The sequence below is a fragment of the Pseudophryne corroboree genome, chromosome 7, assembly GCF_028390025.1.
Source record: "Pseudophryne corroboree isolate aPseCor3 chromosome 7, aPseCor3.hap2, whole genome shotgun sequence".
NCBI lineage: Eukaryota > Metazoa > Chordata > Amphibia > Anura > Myobatrachidae > Pseudophryne > Pseudophryne corroboree.
Genome location: NC_086450.1, coordinates 461,889,356 through 461,910,039, shown reverse-complemented (window position 1 = coordinate 461,910,039; position 20,684 = coordinate 461,889,356). Strand labels below are relative to the sequence as shown.

At 40.4% G+C, this 20,684-nt stretch overlaps 1 protein-coding gene across 1 annotated transcript; it reads right to left on the bottom strand.

Annotated features, from left to right (window-relative positions):
- Nucleotides 1–14,761: 14,761 nt before the first annotated feature.
- LOC134944296 (olfactory receptor 2T10-like) lies at nucleotides 14,762–18,197 on the bottom strand. The gene is made up of 2 exons (XM_063932876.1): nucleotides 18,155–18,197; nucleotides 14,762–15,591 (listed from the first exon to the last, which is right to left on the bottom strand). Exons 1-2 carry the CDS (start codon nucleotides 18,195–18,197, stop codon nucleotides 14,762–14,764), a joined length of 873 nt encoding a protein of 290 aa, XP_063788946.1.
- Between the last annotated feature and the right edge of the window lie 2,487 nt (nucleotides 18,198–20,684).

The following is a 20,684-nucleotide window of genomic DNA, read 5'->3' as shown; positions in this document are numbered from 1 at the left end:
GAGGATAGTGCAGAAGTTTGATGACCAGTGACCTCCAGTATTATATCAGTATGGTACAGTAGTCCACTGCTCTACCTACATCTGTGTCGTCAAGTAAACTATCCATCCATACCTGTGGTGCATTTAAGTTGTGCGCAGTATACAGTATATAGTAGGAGGACAGTGCAAAATTTTGCTGACCACCAGTATACAATATATAGCAGTACGGTACAGTAGTCCACTGTTCTACCTATCTCTGTGTCATCAAGTATACTAACCATCCATACCTGTGGTGCATTTAATTTGTGCGCAGTATATATAGTAGGAGGACACTGCATAATTAAGCTGACCACCAGTATATATCTAGCAGTATGGTACAGTAGTCCGCTGCTCTACCTCTGTGTCGTCAAGTATACTATCCATCCATACCTGTGGTGCATTTCAGTTGTGCACAGTACTATACAGTGCTTAGTCACACAGCGACCTTGGTGCACCTCTTTTTTCTTGCATCATGTGCTTTTTGGGGACTATTTTTTAAATCTGCCATTTTGTCTGACCATGCAGTGCCACTCCTAGATGGGCCAAGTGTTTGTGTCAGCCTCTTGGGTCGCTTAGCTTAGTCACACAGCTACCTCATTGTACCTCTTTTTTTCTTTGCATCATGTGCTGTTTGGGGACTATTTTTTAAATCTGCCATCCTGTCTGACACTGCAGTGACAATCCTAGATGGGCCAGGTGTTTGTGTGGGCCACTTGGGTCGCTTAGCTTAGTCACACAGCTACCTCATTGCACTTCTTTTTTTCTTTGCATCTTGTGCTGTTTGGGGACTATCTTTTTAAATCTGCCATCCTGTCTGACACTGCAGTGACACTCCTAGATTGGAAAGGTGTTTGTGTGGGCAACTTGGGTCGCTTAGCTTAGTCACACAGCTACCTCATTGCACCTCTTTTTTTTCTTCATTGCATCATGTGCTGTTTGGGGACTATTTTTTAAATTTGTCATTCTATCTGACACTGCAGTGACACTCCTAGATGGGCCAGGTGTTTGTGTCGGCCACTTGGGTCGCTTAGCTTAGTCACACAGCTAACTCATTGCACCTCTTTTTTTCTTTGCATCATGTGCTGTTTGGGGACTATTTTTTAAATCTGCCATCCTGTCTGCCACTACAGTGACACTACTAGATTGGCCAGGTGTTTGTGTCGGCCACTTGGGTCGCTTAACTTAGTCACACAGCTACCTCACTGCACCTCTTTTTTTCATTGCATCATGTGCAGTTTGGGGACAATTTTTTAAATATGCCATCCTGTCTGACACTGCAGTGACACTCCTAGATGGGCCAGGTGTTTGTGTCAGCCACTTGGTTCGCTTAGCTTAGTCACACAGTGACCTTTGTGCACCTCTTTTTTTCTTTGCATCATGTACTGTTTGGGGACTTTTTTTTAAATCTGCCATCCTGTTTTACACTGCAGTGCCACTCCTAGATGGGCCAGGTGTTTGTGTCGGCCACTTGGGTCGCTTAGCTTAGTCACACAGCTACCTCATTGCACCTCTTTTTTTCTTTGCATCATGTGCTGTTTGGGGACTATTTTTTAAATCTGCCATCCTGTCTGACACTGCAGTGCCACTCCAAGATGGGCCAGGTGTTTGTGTATTGTGAGGTGTTCAGATTAGACTGGAAATGAGTGTAAATTATGGTTATTGAGGTTAATAATACTATGGGATCAAAATGACCCCCAAATTCTATGATTTAAGCTGTTTTTGAGGGTTTTTTTGTAATAAAAACACCCAAATCCAAAACATACCTGAATCCGACAAAACAATTTCAGGGAGGTTTTGCCAAAACGCGTCCGAATCCAAAACACGCCCGCGGAACCAAATCCAATACCAAAACACAAAACCCAAAAAAATTCTGGTGCACATCTCTAGTGTATATATATATATATATATATATATATATATATAGATTCATATTACCGGCACTCCTCATTATAGCTGAATCGTAACTTTGCTGGTTGTTATATATATTAGTGAAGAGCGGGTTCAGTTCCTTGGAATCCGAACCCCCCCGAAGTTCAACCATTTTACATGGGTCTGAGGCAGACACAGATCTTCCTGTCTTGCTCGGTTAACCCGAGCGCTCCCGAACGTCATCATCCCGCTGTCGTATTCTCGCGAGATTCATATTATATATAAGGAGCCGCGCATCTCCGCCATTTTTACTCGTGCATTGGAGATGATAGGGAGAGGACGTGCAGCATTCTCTTAGTTGTGTTAAGTGTGCTGCAATTATCTGTGCTCAGTGTGCTGAAAATATCTAAGTTCTCTGCCTGAAAAACGCTCCATATCTGTGCTCAGTGTGCTGCTAATATCTGTGCTCAGTGTGCTTTTTTGTGGGGACTGGGTACCACCAGTATTATATAGTAGGAGGACAGTGCAGAGTTTTGCTGACCAGTGACCACCAGTATTATACTTTCTCTGCCTGAAAAACGCTCCATATCTGTGCTGCATTGTAGTATATGGTAGGACGACAGTGCAGAATTTTGATGACCAGTGACCACCAGTATTATATCAGTATGGTACAGTAGTCCACTGCTCTACCTACATCTGTGTCGTCAAGTATACTATCCATCCATACCTGTGGTGCATTTAATTGTGCGCAGTATATATAGTAGGAGGACAGTGCATATTTTTGCTGACCACCAGTATATAATACATAGCAGTACGGTACAGTAGTCCACTGCTCTACCTACCTCTGTGTCATCAAGTATACTATCCATCATTACCTGTGGTGCATTTAAGTTGTGCGCAGTATATATAGTAGGAGGACAGTGCATAATTTAGCTGACCACCAGTATATATCTAGCAGTACGTTACAGTAGTCCGCTGCTCTACCTCTGTGTCATCAAGTATACTATCCATCCATACTTGTGGTGCATTTTAGTTGTGCGCAGTACTATACAGTGCTCAGTAACACAGCGACCTTGGTGCACCTCTTTTTTTCTTTGCATCTTTGCTCCAGTTTAATCTGCCTCATTGGAACCAGTACCAGGAACTTCTGCGCCACTTTAAATCTGCTCTATCTGACAATCCATTTCTGCCTGCGTTTCTGCCTTGCTGGGGTAGCCTTGGTGCTTTTAATACCTAGGTACCTGACCAGGGAATTTCCCTACGCTACCCTAGGCAGACCCTCCTGACAAGTCTGGGTTACTACCAGGTGCCGCTTAGTAACCTTTCCTGGTATGGTATCAGGGACAGATTGCTCCCTGGATAAACAGTTATTCTTGTGTAGTTTGTCTGCATGTGTGAGAAGGGTGAGATCCTCAGGGTGGCTCCCAGGTAAGTTACCCCTTTGTCTGGATGCGTTTTAATATGAGCCTTTATCATGAGACCTTACTGTAGACAAATCACATGGCCCTAAGTGGGCACTGCTATTATGTAGTGTTAAGACTGCTGATATCAGAGAAGCCTTGACGCGGCCAACAGATAAACATGTATTTGCACATGCATGTGAACAATTTCTCTGAAATTCTATTACCATATAAGTTCAGATATGGTTACAGATAATTTATAGTGTGCTGGTGGTATACCAGGTGGGGGGGGGGGAGCACTCCCCCTATCTTTCTGCTAAACAGTTATTCCCCGAAGACAGTCTGTGAGTGCCCTTGAAACTTTCAGGGCCCCCACCTGCTGCCACTCTGAGGGCCTCAAGTGATGAATCAGTTTTCAACTCTGCTTTGAAAGACAGGCTCTCTAGTGAGTTCTCAGTGTATGGGTTAGACCGCTGTGGTGTGCTTCTGAGTGACTGCAATGCAGGGAGAGAGGCTGTGGACGATGTGGCCAGACCTCTGTTCCCATTAAATTTCTTGACCAGCCATTCAGAGGTTAATGAAGTGTGTTCCCTCAGTGCTGCTCTGGCCTATTTACTTTCTGCTTCTTCTAGAGGCCCCGTCGATACCTTCAACTTCCCCCATGCTTGGTCCCTCTTTAGTCCTAGCACATGTGAATTAGCATGAACACTGCCCATTTTATTAACAGAAAATTTTATGACAAGTTTGACATCATCAGCTTCACATACTTTTTGCACTGGGTTCCCCTTGCTCCTTAGGGAAGACTAATTCTCCCCCTGATTACCCAGTGTTGGGTTTGTATTCCAGTGGTGTGCATGGGTTTGTGTCTGTGTGCAGCCTGTTTGCAGGGAGGGAGGCTAGAGGGGGAATAGCAGCAGCATGTGTTTCTCCATCTGCCTCCAAGTAAGCACTCTGGAATCTGGTGGTCCCAGTAGCTACAAATACAGAGACATCTTCAGGCTCTACCCTGGCAGTATCTTCAACAGACATGTCAGTAATGCGAACAGGATGCACTTATACTTCCCACCAAATGTACACTATTAACCATAGTGATACATGCAGTGGCAGAATTACTGGTCATATTGGCACAATACAATACATTACATTATCATTTTCCCGACCTGATGCATTCCCTCTGGATACCAGAACATCAACAGCCGTAGTTTCCTCAATACATGGAGTCATTGCCTACCCCTTAGACATACACATTTGCACTTTACCTGGGTCCCATTGTTCCTAGAAAGGAATGTGGTCAATGAGGAAAACCGGCAATATTGTATATTTGGTGATATCAAGTTCTATTACATAGGTGGCCCACATTCAGCCCAAGTCAGTACATAGATTGGCACATAAATTGGCACATAGTAACTGAGTGGAAAACAGGGTTAGCAGGCATTAGGGAAGCAGTACCTTCATTATGGTCATTCACATTTTATGCCCACCTCTGGCCTGAATCTGTCCCAACCAGTGCCTAGATAGGAAAAGTGGGTAACACATTTGTGACAAGAGGTCTGTGGACAAACAGGTTTCCCTTCAACTTGTATAACATTAATATCACCACCCACAGTCACATCATTGCAGGGTTCAGCATTAACCCTTATAACCAGAACAGAGTCACAAAGTTCAGAACAAATAGCAGAATCATCATCTTCTCGGACATACAGTATAGTGATATTAATTGTGCAAAGTCGGTATTAACTAACTCCCATGTGAGAATATTCTCAAACACCCCCACCTTTCTCCCAACCAGTCTCTTCAACACTTATGGCCGCTTTCGAAGCTGCTTCCGCTAGACACCAATTCTGCAGCTCCATCAGCCTTTCCCAGCAGGGTCAACGGTACATCGGGATGTGATGTTTCTGCAGATTCCACACTGATGTTATCTTGCAGGGGTGCTTCTGTAGATGGTGCTGTTACTCCTCTCGTTGATAAAAGCTGTCACAGATGCCATCTTTTGTCCTCTACGCATAGGCACTAGTCTCACCAGTATGGTGTATCCAGCTTCCCTCAATTGTGTGCCACGATCCAATCACTCACAAAACAATCCTCCAGTTCATTTAGCAGGGTTCCAGGACTCATCTTCGGATCCGAATCCAAAACTATAGCACAATAATGGTTGAAGGCTTTGCACTCATCCTCTTCTTCCCACATGAGCTGTCGGATTATCTCGCTGTGGCTGTTGTCACTGCAGGAGATACCCTGAAGCTGACATTCCTTCATTATCTCTTCCAGGCTTATCGGTGTAAAGGGGTCATCTGGGTCGATATACCCAGCCTCCAAGGCTGCGTCACATTCTGCATTCTCTCTGGAACTAGCATAGGTGTTAAAGTCTGGTGTAATGTCCAGGACCAGCTGATTCTCTGTACCAAGCAGGAGTTTGTTTGGCTTCCTCTGTCCTGTACTAACACAGGGAACTTATCTGGATAAGGCTTGTGGTGAATTGTGGCTCCAGCCACGGGCTGCCATTTGAGTTCAGCTAGCTCCAACTGGTACCTGTGCTCCACTTCCCATTCTACAGCAGTCGCTCTCTTCATAGCAGCTCTCTTGTTCCTTGAATTGCTCTAAAGATTCCAGCAGCATCGATGGATCAGGCTGCTTCACATACAGTACTTCAGAACCATCTCTAGCTATAAATCCACCCTTGAGGCAACTTCCATGGGCCCCACAACATTGATATCAGAGTTCCCATCACAGTCCAGCATTCCGCTGTTACTTACCACAGTAAGTAAAGGTCCAGTATAGGGTACATCCACGGCCACCGCAGTTGCCCCAGCTGATGCATTACCCACTCGTACTAGTTTGCTGACATCCTGATGCTCTGTATCCTCATCTGCTAGGAGCTGGATCAATCTTTTCCTTATACTGGTCTGACTAGGCTAGACCTCTTTGCATACACTGCGCCACAAGCTCTTTCTTCCTGAGCTGTGGGTAGTTTGTAGGCATCTTTGTCAAAATAAAATAAAACAGGTAGGGGGAACAGAAATTGTTCTCCCTGTGTGAATATTACTAATATAAGCTAAGAGTTCTGGTATCTGGTGAATTTCATTCACTTATGTTGTAAAATAATAAAAAGATATCCCACCACTGGGATTCTTCAGATACGCCAATCTGACAATGTTGCCAGTGACACCTTACTGATTACCTCAGCAAGTGTGGTAAATCCATGTGGTAACTGCCACCAACAGAAGTACCAGTTACTGCACCAGCCAGGCCAAGCAACTTTGAGGGATCATGCCCAGTTTGAGCTTCTGCTCTCACCCGCACACAAAATGATTAATACTTAAAATTAGGTGACATGCGCCTCTCTAGGTTTTGGGTGTGAAAATACAGAAAACAGATCTGAAATTATATTATTTAATTTAAGTAAAAAAACTTTAACATTTATTGTGACAGAAAAAAAGAAAGTTACACTAATATACTAGTTAGTCACACAAGTAATCACAATCTCAAAAAATATTAAAATAAGGGAAGAAAAAGGACCAACCTGATCACCTGAAGAGTCTTAACGCTGGATTGAGTGAGGCCTCTCTGTATCCTTAACACTAGAGGATCCTATCTCTCAGTGGATGCCACCTTAAGGTAATGACAATATGCAGCCAGAGTTTCACAAATTTAAATACATGCTGCCGCTCATCTTCCCAGCCTCTTGGGAGCCCTTTAACCCTTTCAAAGCCAGAGTGAATTGAGTCCCAGCCAATACTGTGATGTCTCTTAGAAATACAAGGAGGGCAGATGGCCTTATCTTTTAATTGTTTTTCTGAAGCTCAGGTTTAGGGCTTACAACTGCAGAATGAGGCCTGTATAAATATCCTTTACAACCTGCTCAGGAAGGAAACAGAAAAAAAGATATTGAAAGTGCTGACAAACTACAGGGTGATTCAAAAGTCGCAGTACACCCTTTTTTTAAAACTGTGCAGGAAATGGGAAAACTGAATACTCCAGTAAGTTATGGGTGAGGTGGGCTATCTGACAAGGAAATTGGGTGGAACGCCTCTCCAATGCGCGGAGATGGCTGCCTTAACCGTGTAGACCAAGAAATATGGGCGTAACTCTATCCCGTATAAAACAACAGTATGCAAAAAGTAGGTAAACACTGTACTGGGCGCCAAATGACAATGTATAAACAGTGGAATAAAAATGGAGAGATGTTCAAGATATATTGAGTGGACGTCCCTTTAAAATACTTGCAATCAGGCGTGTGAGGTATTCTCTGATTCCCTCATATGTATCGTCTGGCAGTCTCGATGAGAATCCAATTTGTGGTGTCATATAAAGGAAAAGAGGAATATCTAGTGTAATACCGTTTTATTCCTTTTTTTTATTTAAAATAGCATGAATTTTTCATACAAATAAATATTTTTCAATAAAAACAAAGTGTATTTTTATCCTAAATGGAGCACATACAGCATAAAAGACACTGGCAGAGCTGCATAAAGAGATTGCAATTACCAGATAGTTGGAGGATACAAAATCCTCAGACCAGCGTGTTTTTAGTCACCAGATAGCCTCCCGGGAAATGGTGTTCTGGATTTGTCCGGCAATAGCTCCTTCCACAAACAGCAAAGCGAATGTCCCCAGCTGTGCCAACGCGTTTCAGGCCTTACTAGGCCCTTTCTCAAGGCTAATATGCTCCCCTTGTGTGTTACAATCCTTTTATTCCTCTATTGGCCAATCATAATGTTAATTAGCAAGTGATAACCCCTGCATTAAAGATGGCTCCCTCCATCAGTTGATCCCTGTTGTCATGGTAACCACTTCCGGTAGGAACCGCATGTTAACAATTCACAATGAATAAAAGATATACAGACCAATACAAAGTCATCACATTCCCTTTCCGTTTCCCCGTAGATGTATATTTTCTTTACGCTAGGTACTTGACTCTGATGCGTGTTATTCCGTTGTTTGCAGTTGCCCGGTAACCACAAAGCAGTCCCGTTGGATGAGCGGTCCGTCACTTCCGCCCGTTGACTAATGCGTCATTTGACGACTTCCGGCTGTGCTATGACTCCAAGCAGTCCGTCCTTCCGTGTGGTTTGCACTTCCGCCCTCCAATGCGTTCCCGGATGTTTCCTTCCTAACATCTTTGTTATGTTGCCTAGGCAACCAAGTCCCGGTCATAATCAGTCCCGCTCGTATAGATCTTTCAGCGAAGGGTTCCCGGCGAGGAAAGTTAATAATGTCCATTCCATATTATAATACCTAATTGATTGAAAAAATGTAAATAAATGGCCCCTCAATACGGGTAGTTTTTTCTCACAGATTAATAATAAAATGAAAACTTCATAGTAGCATGATAAATAGCATGTGAATTAAACCTTAATTCAGAAGATTAAAAAGGAGGGGTGGTATTTTAAAAAGGGTGTGGGGTAACTATTCATAAGAACCATTTCACTTCAAAATCTGAGTTCAATCCCTTGGGTATGAGTGTATTATATTTATAGATTAATTGCATTTCTTTTTTTGCTAATAATTTATGGGTGGATTTTTGGCGTTGATTTCCTTCCACTCGATTTAGCCCTACAAATCTCAAGATATGGGCTGGATTGCAATTGTGGTTCTTTTTGAAGTGATTGGAGAGTGCGTGGGTATCTAGGCCTTTTTTTATATTTCTCAAGTGTTCGCTTACACGTATTTTGAGAGGCCTTGATGTCCTGCCTATATAGAACATGTGACATGAACATTCTATGGCATAAACAACGTTTTTAACATTGCAAGTTATAAAATCATTGATTTTATGTAGTGTCCCATTTATTTCTAGTTGTTCTAACTTTTTTCCACTGTCGGTCTTAATTGTTTTGCATCCTATACATGATCCACATCGATGGAAGCCTCTAGTGTTGATCTGTCCCTTTTTCTTCAATGAAGGAAGATCACTTCTAACCAAATTATTACTTATGTTGGGGGCTTTTTTATATATGAACACTGGTCTATCCGGCAAGATCCCAGTCAATACTGGGTCTTTCTTCAAGATGTTCCAGTGTTTCTTGATGGAATGTTCCAAGGATTTATGTTGTATGCTATAACTTGTTATAAATGCATACTCAAAACGGTTGGATTCCCCCCCAGATGGTACTTTATCTTTCAGTAGCTCTTCCCTCTTGATTCCTAGTGTTTGTTCCTTGATCTTCCTAATATGTTCAGTTTCATAGCCACTCCCTTTGAATCTTTTTTCCAGTTGTGTTGCCTGTTGTGCGAAGATTGGATCCTCAGAGCAGTTTCGTCTAATTCTTTTAAACTGACTATTTGGTATCGATTGTAGCCAGTTGGAATGATGGCAACTATTCCTGTCAATATAAGTTTGGGAATCTGTTGGTTTTGTATAGGTTTTCGTACATAAACTGCCGTCCATGATGTACAATGTGATGTCCAAAAAGTCTACACTTTCCGAACTAATAAGGAAGGTGAGGTTGATGTTATATGGGTTATTGTTGAGGTATACGCAAAATTTTTCTAGTTCGTCTCTTCCTCCTCTCCATATAAAGATAATATCATCGATGTAACGTTTCCAGGTCACCAGGCTCGCCCCGAATGGGTTGGGACCCCAGATGTAATCTGACTCCCATTTCCCCATAAACAGGTTTGCGTAACTCGGGGCGAACCTGGTGCCCATGGCCGTCTCGACTTTTTGGAGATAGAAGTCTCCATCGAACATGAAGTAGTTGTTTGTTAAGATGAAGCGTACTGATTCAACCACAAAGTTTTGTAAATTGATGTCCATCTCGCTCTTATTAAGAAATTCGGAAACTGCTCCTATTCCAACGTCGTGGTCTATGATCGTGTATAGAGACTTGACATCTGCTGTAATAAGCAGCATCCCGTCCTCCCAGATCACAGTGGGTAGATGGTTAAGTAGATCTTTGGTATCCTTCAAATGCGATCTATTTGTTAGTACCAAGGGTTGTAAATGATAATCAATCATTTCGGATAGGCTAGCCGTAATTGATTCAATCCCTGATACAATAGGACGTCCTGGTGGATGCTGTGCATCCTTATGTATCTTAGGGAGAAGATAAATAACCGGTATTGTAGGTTCTTTGTTGTAGATGAATTCTTGTTCTTTTTCACTAAGAACTTTCAAGGTCCCATATTTTTTTGTCATGATTTCTAGTTTTTCCTGGATTTTAGATGTTGGGTCGGCTCTTAGTTTATGGTAGGTGGTTCTATCTGCCAAATGGAGTGTAACTTCATTGACATACCATGACCTATCCATAACAACGACCCCCCCGCCTTTATCGGCAGGTTTGATGACAAGTTCTGTGTTTGTTTTGAGGGATTTGAGGGCCGTCCTCTCCTTAAAGGTCAAATTACATTTCACTTTACGTGTGTTCATCTCTCTTATGTCATCCTGAACAAGTATTGAGAATGTCTCCAGGCAATTCCCTTTCATGTGTTGTGGAAAAAACACTGATCTCGGCCTGAAGGGAGTGTTTGGCGCAAGTTCAAGGTTTCCTAATTCATGTACTGTTTCTTTGGTTAGAAAGAATTTTTTTAAACAAAGTTTGCGTATAAACTTTTGTACATCTATAAACGTAGCGAACTTGTCTAATGTGGTGGTTGGGGCGTACTTCAAGCCCTTCTCTAGTACAGACATCTCGGGTTTGGATAATGTGTAGGAGCTGATGTTAAATATCTTAGTTTTTCCTGTTCCTTCATCTCCTTTATCAGTGGGTGCGGTGGAGGTTCCATCGTCCTTCTCCTGTTGGTTTCTGGGCTGAGAGGTATTCGTACTCTTCTTCCGGCGTGTTTTATCCCTTGTTTTTTTGACTCTCATGCGTTTTTTGTGGACTCCCCCCCTTTTTCCCCTGTGTGTTGGTTTAAATGTGTTCATCTCTGGTAGGTCCGTGGACCTCTCCTCTCTAAAAAATGATTCCCTCTTCCGTCGGCATCCAAGCGTCCGAATCTATTGCGTTGTTGTAATGGTGTGGCGTATCTCTGTGTTTCATTCCTTTCCCATCTTTGGTTTCTCCCCCCATATTTAGGTTCGATATAGTGCATCGTGGTGGGGGATCCATTTCTTCTCCATCTCTGGTCGGGGGTGGTATTCCAATCTTGTCGATCATTCCTTGTGGTTCGCTGTCTTCCAGTTCTCCTGTCCCGATCAATTGTATGCCTATACACCTGTTCTTCTCTAGCAGGCCTTCTCCTGGTAATATTTTCTTCCCATGTAGTTCTATTCCCTAGTTTTTTATTTGGTCTAGGGGGGGTGGGGCTTCTTATTTCCCTAACGATCCTTCGCTGAAAGATCTATACGAGCGGGACTGATTATGACCGGGACTTGGTTGCCTAGGCAACATAACAAAGATGTTAGGAAGGAAACATCCGGGAACGCATTGGAGGGCGGAAGTGCAAACCACACGGAAGGACGGACTGCTTGGAGTCATAGCACAGCCGGAAGTCGTCAAATGACGCATTAGTCAACGGGCGGAAGTGACGGACCGCTCATCCAACGGGACTGCTTTGTGGTTACCGGGCAACTGCAAACAACGGAATAACACGCATCAGAGTCAAGTACCTAGCGTAAAGAAAATATACATCTACGGGGAAACGGAAAGGGAATGTGATGACTTTGTATTGGTCTGTATATCTTTTATTCATTGTGAATTGTTAACATGCGGTTCCTACCGGAAGTGGTTACCATGACAACAGGGATCAACTGATGGAGGGAGCCATCTTTAATGCAGGGGTTATCACTTGCTAATTAACATTATGATTGGCCAATAGAGGAATAAAAGGATTGTAACACACAAGGGGAGCATATTAGCCTTGAGAAAGGGCCTAGTAAGGCCTGAAACGCGTTGGCACAGCTGGGGACATTCGCTTTGCTGTTTGTGGAAGGAGCTATTGCCGGACAAATCCAGAACACCATTTCCCGGGAGGCTATCTGGTGACTAAAAACACGCTGGTCTGAGGATTTTGTATCCTCCAACTATCTGGTAATTGCAATCTCTTTATGCAGCTCTGCCAGTGTCTTTTATGCTGTATGTGCTCCATTTAGGATAAAAATACACTTTGTTTTTATTGAAAAAGATTTATTTGTATGAAAAATTCATGCTATTTTAAATAAAAAAAAGGAATAAAACGGTATTACACTAGATATTCCTCTTTTCCTTTATATGACACCACAAATTGGATTCTCATCGAGACTGCCAGACGATACATATGAGGGAATCAGAGAATACCTCACACGCCTGATTGCAAGTATTTTAAAGGGACGTCCACTCAATATATCTTGAACATCTCTCCATTTTTATTCCACTGTTTATACATTGTCATTTGGCGCCCAGTACAGTGTTTACCTACTTTTTGCATACTGAGGTGGGCTATCTATTAGGTAGGCTGACCATATTATCCCTTTAACCAGGGCACTCATGAATTACACAGGTTCAGTGGCTGGCTGACTACAAGCCAGCATTTGATCTGGTTTTAAGCAGCCACAGAACCTGTGTAATTCATGAGTGTCCCAGGTTAAAGGGATAATATGGTCAGCCTATTTTAGGGTATGTACCGAACATTGGTGCCATATTGAATCTGTCCGTTTTTTCAACTGGAAAGGGGTTCATGTATCGTGTCAAACAACATCAGAATTTGCTGCAAACAGATTTGAAATAGCATTTATGGTTCAAAAGTTACAACACTTTTTTTGCAGGTAACTGAAGATGGCTTTGATAAAAGAGTAGAAAATTTAGGTAATTTTGATGTCTGGAGAATGAAGTTTCCATGTCATAGCTGCAGATTTTAAAAACCAGCACCCAGAAAGACCTCCAATTTCACATAACACTTAGATGCTCAGTACCCTGAATTGGAGTTAAGGAACGATTTGTACCCCAGAAAGAGGACGTGGTAATGATTGCATACTAACACTAAATCAACATGGCCATGTTTTAACAGCAATTGCTTTTGCACAAGATTTTGCTAAAAACTGTTCCAGGCTTTGCATGATTACTAACTTCTTAATGCTTGATAGAAGATCTGTGCTACATTGTCTGTAAAGTGGCACAGTTACTGTATTAACATCTGGCACCCTTATCTGGAGACAGATTTTCTAAATCACTAAGACTGCATATATAATCTGAATGCTTGGCATAGAAACTTTTGTTAAAACAATTTGATGATTATTAACATCTGGCACTTATATCTATGTGAATACAAATGATCTAATTTTAAATAGCTCAGTTACACTGTGTAACAAGATTGCTGCCAAAAGAGATCTTTGTGTTTTTATTGATGCAAATGTAATAATTGTTTGTATGCATATATTGTGCTTTTGTATAAAAAATTGGGATACATTTCTTATATAAAAAAACAGCTAAGAGGGTTCTTAAGAAGCTATAAATTTTTATGTTTAATAAAAATGTATTTTAATTATAGTTTGTCAGTGCTTTCTATATCTTTTTTCTGTTTTTTTTTTCTAGTTTTGAAAGGGCTCAGTAGTCCCTTTAGTGATAGAAAGAAGCAGGTAAACTAATACAGGTTGAGTATCCCATATCCAAATATTCCGAAATACTGAATTTTTTGAGTGAGAGTGAGACAGTGAAACCTTTGTTTTCTGATGGCTCATTGTACACAAACTTTGTTAAATACACAAAGTTATAAAAAATATTGTATTAAATGACCTTCAGGCTGTGTGTATGAAACATAAATGCATTATGTACTTAGACTTGGGTCTCATCGTCATGATATCTCATTATGGTATGCAATTATTCCAAAATACGGAAAATTCTGATATCTAAAATACTTCTGGTCCCAAGCATTTTGGATAAGAGATACTGAACCTGTGTTGAACTACTGAGCTTTTTTTTAATTGACGCCAGGTGGTACTTGGTACCTATTTTTTCTGGTCAGGAAGGGCTTAATACCTGAGTGGAAAGGGTGCCTCCATTTAACTGTAGGCGTGACCCGTGCCACAGATTCCTCTATTCACAGGATCAAAGAGCTGATTAACATATTGTCTCTGACATTCTGTGGCTATAATTAAATACAAGCAGGTCAATTAAGTTTCTACCATTTGACATGAAAAGACAGTTAACTGGAATCATACATTGGTACAGTGATACATAGATCAGAATAATACAAATGCTAATTGTGCCCATTTCGATATAAGATTGGATGTTCCTTATAGTATATGTGCCGCATGGAAAATAAACATACTAGGAATGGAACCACCTCTATCATTTGATCAAATGAAAGCAAATACCAGTTACTAAAATGCAAATACTGTAGATACGAGTATACAACTAAACTTCAGTCTTAGTAATAGAAAGTACTGTAAATAAACAGGATGAAGCAGACAGACAAAGCAATTAGAAAGATTTCAGAAAATAAAAGGATCAATTAGAGCAAATTTAAAGACTTATTTATTTCAGAAATTATCAAATAATTACTAAAGTTGAGTTATCAATGACATCGTTAAATATAAACATTTGACGCATTCTCCATCACCGTTCAATACTTTGTTTTCTCCACAGCAGTCTCATCAGAGAAATTTTTACATCTTTATTCCGTAGACTGTAGATCAGAGGGTTTATTATGGGAGTTACAACTGTGTACAGTGCACTAAACACCTGTTCTAAGACATCGGAGTATTCTGATGGTGGCATCATGTACACAGAGACACCTGAAATATAGTACATAATAACAACAGTGAGGTGGGATGAGCAGGTGGAGAAGGCTTTCTTCCTGCCATCCTTAGATTTTATCTTCAAGATGACTCTGATAATTTTTATATATGATATCAAAAAGAACATGACTGGGAAAACTCCATATACCAAAAACTCAGTGTATATTACAATATATAGATCGTCACTGCCAGCACAGGATATGTTAATCAGAGCTTTAGCATCACAGAAAAACTGGTGTATGGTGCGAGAATGACAGTAGGACATGTGTGATGCTGGGATTGAAAGCACAAATGCATTTAAGCTTCCTGATATCCAAGTACCAGATGCCAATACAAGACAGAGTTTCCTGTTTAAAATAGAGTGATAGTGTAAAGGATCACATATAGCAACATATCGGTCATATGCCATAATGAATATCAGATAAATCTCTGAGGAATCAGCCAACAAATAAAAGTACATCTGAGTGAAGCATTGTGTGATGGACACTGTATTATCTCCAGATAGTAACATGTACAGCAGGTTAGGGACAATAGTGGTTGTATAACAGATATCTACTAAGGCAAGGTTACAGAGGAATAGGTACATGGGGGTGTGTAACTGAGCATCTATATGTATCACTGTTATTATAAGAGCATTAATAAGTACTCCTAAAATGTACAAGATAAAAAAAACACATATTATGGACAATATGTAATTTGATTTTGTGTAAAATGGTAACAAGAGGAATCCATTCATGTTAGTCTGGTTCTCCATCCAGGTTACTCTGTAAATAAACATACAGTACTTATTACTTTAATCAAGAGTTTTCCAAACCCCGCCATTGCAGTCCAGGTTTTAAGGCTGTCCATGCCTGTGCACAGATGACTTAACCATTACCTCTATCAATTTGATTTAACCAATTCTACTCAAGCATAGATATCCTTAAAACCTGGACTGCAATTTAAACTCTGCTTTAACATATTTGCATGGCTGTGCTGTTATATAATTCTCTTTAGGTCAATCACACAGCTGTAGTCCTGTCTCTTGTATAAACATCAATGTTAGACAGCCAGAAGTCTCTGCATATGCAGGTACTGTATGATGAAAATGTAGCTCAGCTGAGACAAGTGACGTGAAGTACAGACACAACTGATGGAAATAATGGGTGTTAAACTGACTTCATTGGAAACACAATTCTTTTCTCCTGTTCTGTGACTTTGGTGTGCTGTCACATCATTATTTGCAGTGTATCTCTCACTAATGTCTCTTGTTATACATGGCAAACCCATATAATCACAGAAGCTCTGCACTCACCATAATAATCAATGAGGTTTTAGTTCATGTATTGATCAATACATCTAAGCTTGCAGCTCCCATCTAAGGATCCACTTGAGCTAGTTCCCACATGACTTGAGCAATAATGACTGATCAGAGCACCATATTTACCCTTTCCTTTGCACCTGCTCACAGCCAGTACAACTTGTACCTGGCTCCAGTGTCAGCGGCTCCGCATCCTGATACCGTGCTTATTGTTATCCGATGCGCAATCCATTGTGCACATCAGAGTTCATGAGTTCTCCAGCTACTGTCTTCATGCTCCAGCTTCCTACCAATCTCTGTATTCCGCACTGTCCTCAGCACTATTCCATACGACACCAGGATGCATTATCATTGAGCCTGTAGAGTACATATCCTGTATCATATGCATTACCATTCACAGACTGCTGAGTACACATCCAGTACTATTGTGCATTATCACTGTAGCCAACAGTGTGCATACCTGTGTGTTGCTGACATACATCACTTATAGAGAGCACTCCTGTGTTCAAGGCTTTCAGCTAGTGCATGCTTCAGCTGCTGTTTGGTTTATCAGTTCTTCAGCCTGTTTATATCAGTTCTCTTACTGCTTAATTATAGTATCTAACTAGTCCAGAATGTTCAGTAGCACTGACGGAGGACAATTGTCATTAGACCACAAAACTTAATTCCTCCAGTTATAGCCAGTCTTGCCCAGTGGTCCCAGTCCAGAGCCTAAATCAAACTCAGAATATTACAGAGAATACTGGCCAATTGGACTCGGCTGGAATACAAATCAAAATGGCAGATTTAATGCAAGGTCTGGTGAATTGACTGGCAAAACTAAAAGTAACACAAGGTCAAGTGATGCACTTCCTGCAAGAGGTTCCTATCCATATGAACTCTCTCCAACTTTTGATTAATAGATTCAGGTTTTTTTTCTTAAACACATTTAAGTTAATTCCAGCTTCTCCTTTCCTCATTTAAATCTGCCCACACCAAAGAAATGTAATGTGTATCCTTAACTTTGTAGTGGATTCCTTAATCAATGTGGGATTTCTTTTAAACTGCAACCGAAAATTGTACCATGATGGCTTATATGGCTTTGTTGCTGACAGGAAAAGCTTTTTCTTGGGCCTGTTCACTCTCTGAACATTCCGATCAGATTCTTTCCAACGTTGATAGATTTATAGACACCTTCAGGAAAATGTTTAAGGAACCTGAGAGATTGGGATCAACCATCAGTGACATACAGTAAATTATGACTTTGTCAAAGGATCTCATACAGTGGCTCATTAAGCCATTCAATTTCATACTCTATCCTCTCAATTAATATAGAACAACAATGCTTTATAAATTGCCTTATTCAATTCCAAAAACAGCCTTCCAGTACTGAAATAACAAATACAAATTAACCATTTTAAACTCTCAACTGAGGAACATCAGAAACATATTAGTGAACATGTATGCTTGTATTGTGCTGATCCAGGCCATTCCCTAAGATCCTATTCCAAGAGACCAGGACAATGCATCACCTAGATGCAACCTAGATAAGACTGCAAAATCTTCAGGTAGTCCGGATTGTATTTCTTCTTCTACCCTATAAAGTAATAGAGGTACAAAAGGCCTAATACAGACCTGATTGCAGCAGCAAAATTGTTAGCAAATGGCCAAAATCATGTGCACTGCAGGGGGAGCAAATATAACATGTGCAGAGAGAGTTAGATTTGGGTGGGTTATATTGTTTTTGTGCAGGGTAAATACTGGCTGTTTATTTTTACTCTATAATTTAGATTTCAGTTTGAACACACTCCACCCAAATCTAACTCTATCTGCACATGTTATATCTGCTACTCCTGCAGTGCACATAGTATTGCCCATTTGATAACAAACTTGCTGCTACGATCAGTTCTGAATTATGCCCAAAGTTCTTACCTGCATGTGCAGGTTCCACAGTACCCAGGATTTCTACTACCATAGCAATCATTCAGTAGATGTATATTACTGTGTCATATTTACCAATATCTATTTATCTCATCACTGCTGATGATAGCTGGATCCCAGTTGGAGTCATTACTCAACAAGCAAAAGCAATAAGGCTCAAAGTAAACATTCTGCTTTCTGAAATGCTTAATTTCCTTATTATCACCAAAGCCTCAAATTAAGTGGCGCTTGGTTACTTGTAGCTCCAGAAACATAACCCTCACATTGCTTGACTGCTCAAGTTCTAGTTTGGGGTTAAATACTGTATGCAAAGAACTTACTTTCAACATGTTTTGCATTCTCATGATACTCTTTATCAGGATAAATTGTACCTTCCCTGGCTTATGCAGCTCTTCAGGATTTTTTCGATAAACAAGCAGAACCTTTGATTTGCCCCAGGCAAGACTCCTCCCAGGGGTCAGGTATAACCTATTTCAATACCAGATACATAGGCTACATTGGATAACATAATGCAAAATTTAGGTAGAGGATTAATTAACACCGCCTCTACTCCTGCTGGTGAGATCACTATCAAAAATAGTATTCTCTCCCTCTCACTCCTGAACTTGTTGATAAAGACAAATAGGCTTCTTTTTTATCATGCTGGATCTTCTTTTTGCTTTGAATCTCATCCAAAATCGGTTAGATGCCTTCATTAGATGCCAGTTAGATGCCTTTGAAACTTGTGATGACCTTTATGAATATCTGGGAAAAGCCTTTGGCTTCCGCAAGGCTCCAACCATTTTCCAAAATTTAAGCAATAGAATTTTTGGAGATTTAAAAAAGGTCTGTGTGGTGGTCATCTCGACAACATACTATTTTTCTTACCAAACCTTCGTTCACATTTTCTACATGTAAAAGATGTTCTCAGGTGACATAAAATAAGAAAATTGTATTGCTAGTTTGAAAAATGTACATTTGAAGTCAAGTCTGTTCCATTCTTTGACTACCTTATACCTTGGTCTGGTATAGAGCTTGATCCAAAGAAAGTTCAAGCGAGCAGTAATTGGCCACAATCTTCCACCTTGAAGGGTGTACAGGAATTCCTAAGATTCACCTGTTACTGTACAAAATGTAATAATGGTTATTCTACTCTTGCAGCTTCCATCACTGTGCTCACTCATAAAGGACCTGACTCAGCTCATTTGTTGTAAGAAACTCAGGTGGCATTCCATCATTACAAAATGCATTTATTACTGATCTAGTAGATAGTCAACCTATTACTTCTAAACCATTTTATCTGGAAGTATATCCTTCAACAGTAGGAGTAGAGGCAGTGTTGTCCCAGTACGAAGAGGATGCTCAGCATAATTCAAGCAGATGAGAATTTCTTCCTGCAGAGATAAATTATGCCATAGGTGAAAAAGAATCTTTAGCCAGTAAATTAGTGCTCCAGGAATGGATACAGCTTTTGGAATGGGCAAAAACATTTGTATCTAAAGTCAGAACAGTGTTCCAAGTTAAGCCTGTTGGTTTCTTTTCTTCTCCAGGATTCAGTTTCAAGTAACCTTACATTCAGGGGTTCATAATTCAGAAAGCAAATGCTTTGTCCCAAAGATTAGTCAGTGCTGTATATCGTATAGTGTGTACCCAGCTTTTAATTGTTATGATTGCCATCCGCAGGAAAATATTCAGTGAGAGAGTTTAGAAGTAGTATAGGAATTTTTGTTGTTGTTATTCAGTTGTTGAAATAAAGCAATATATTGTCTTAGGATATGATTGGTTAAAACATACCATCATCCATTGTGGGTATAAAATGTGGAATAAAATAACATTTGTCAGTCTGACTTTAGATTCTTCTCTGCTTATCTGAATGACACTGGGTAAGTACTATAAACATATTATAACTTTCAAACTGTAACAGGCCAAAAGAACAATATCGTTTTAATTTAAGAAAGTAATAAATAGAATAAATTGTGTCAATAGCTACAAAATAAGCTGCAGATCTAACAAACTATCTAAAATGAATCAAGTCAATTAGCTTATAGAATTGTAGAAATAAAGTACAATACAACAGAAATATAAAACACAGATACATATGTATTAGTAAGATGTTTGAAATAACATGAGTTATTAATATATCTAGATTTTATCAGGATTAAAGGAAGAGTACAGTAAATGGAATAGAAAAAGTTTATTTTTGTAACAAATTTAGTGCATGTCATTTCTGCCTTATACCGGTGGTTCTCAAGTTTTTTTAATTACGCCACCCTAGAGTATGAGAATCCTTTTCACGACACCCAAAGGCCAAATGTTCCTTACTGAGAAATTCAGAAATAAATATTAAATTAAGTTAATTGTGTTTATATGTCATCCTTTGGTTCAGATGTATGGTGAGGGACACGTTTTTCTTCTGTTTGTACACATATTTGTGATTAGCAGCCACCAGCACTGGTTTTGCCTATTACATTGACCATAAATACTTTTAATTGGTCCTGGGCACCCCTGCAAGTGTTCTAAGGCACACCAGTGTGCCACGGCA

Excerpts from the sequence above, each read along its gene's own strand:
- LOC134944296 (XM_063932876.1), bottom strand. The coding sequence starts at position 18,197 with ATGGTAGTAGAAATCCTGGGTACTGTGGAACCTGCACATGCAG. Across the intron at positions 15,592-18,154 it reads TGTGGAACCTGCACATGCAG|GAGTACTTATTAATGCTCTT; the intron begins GTAAGAACTTTG and ends TGTACATTTTAG.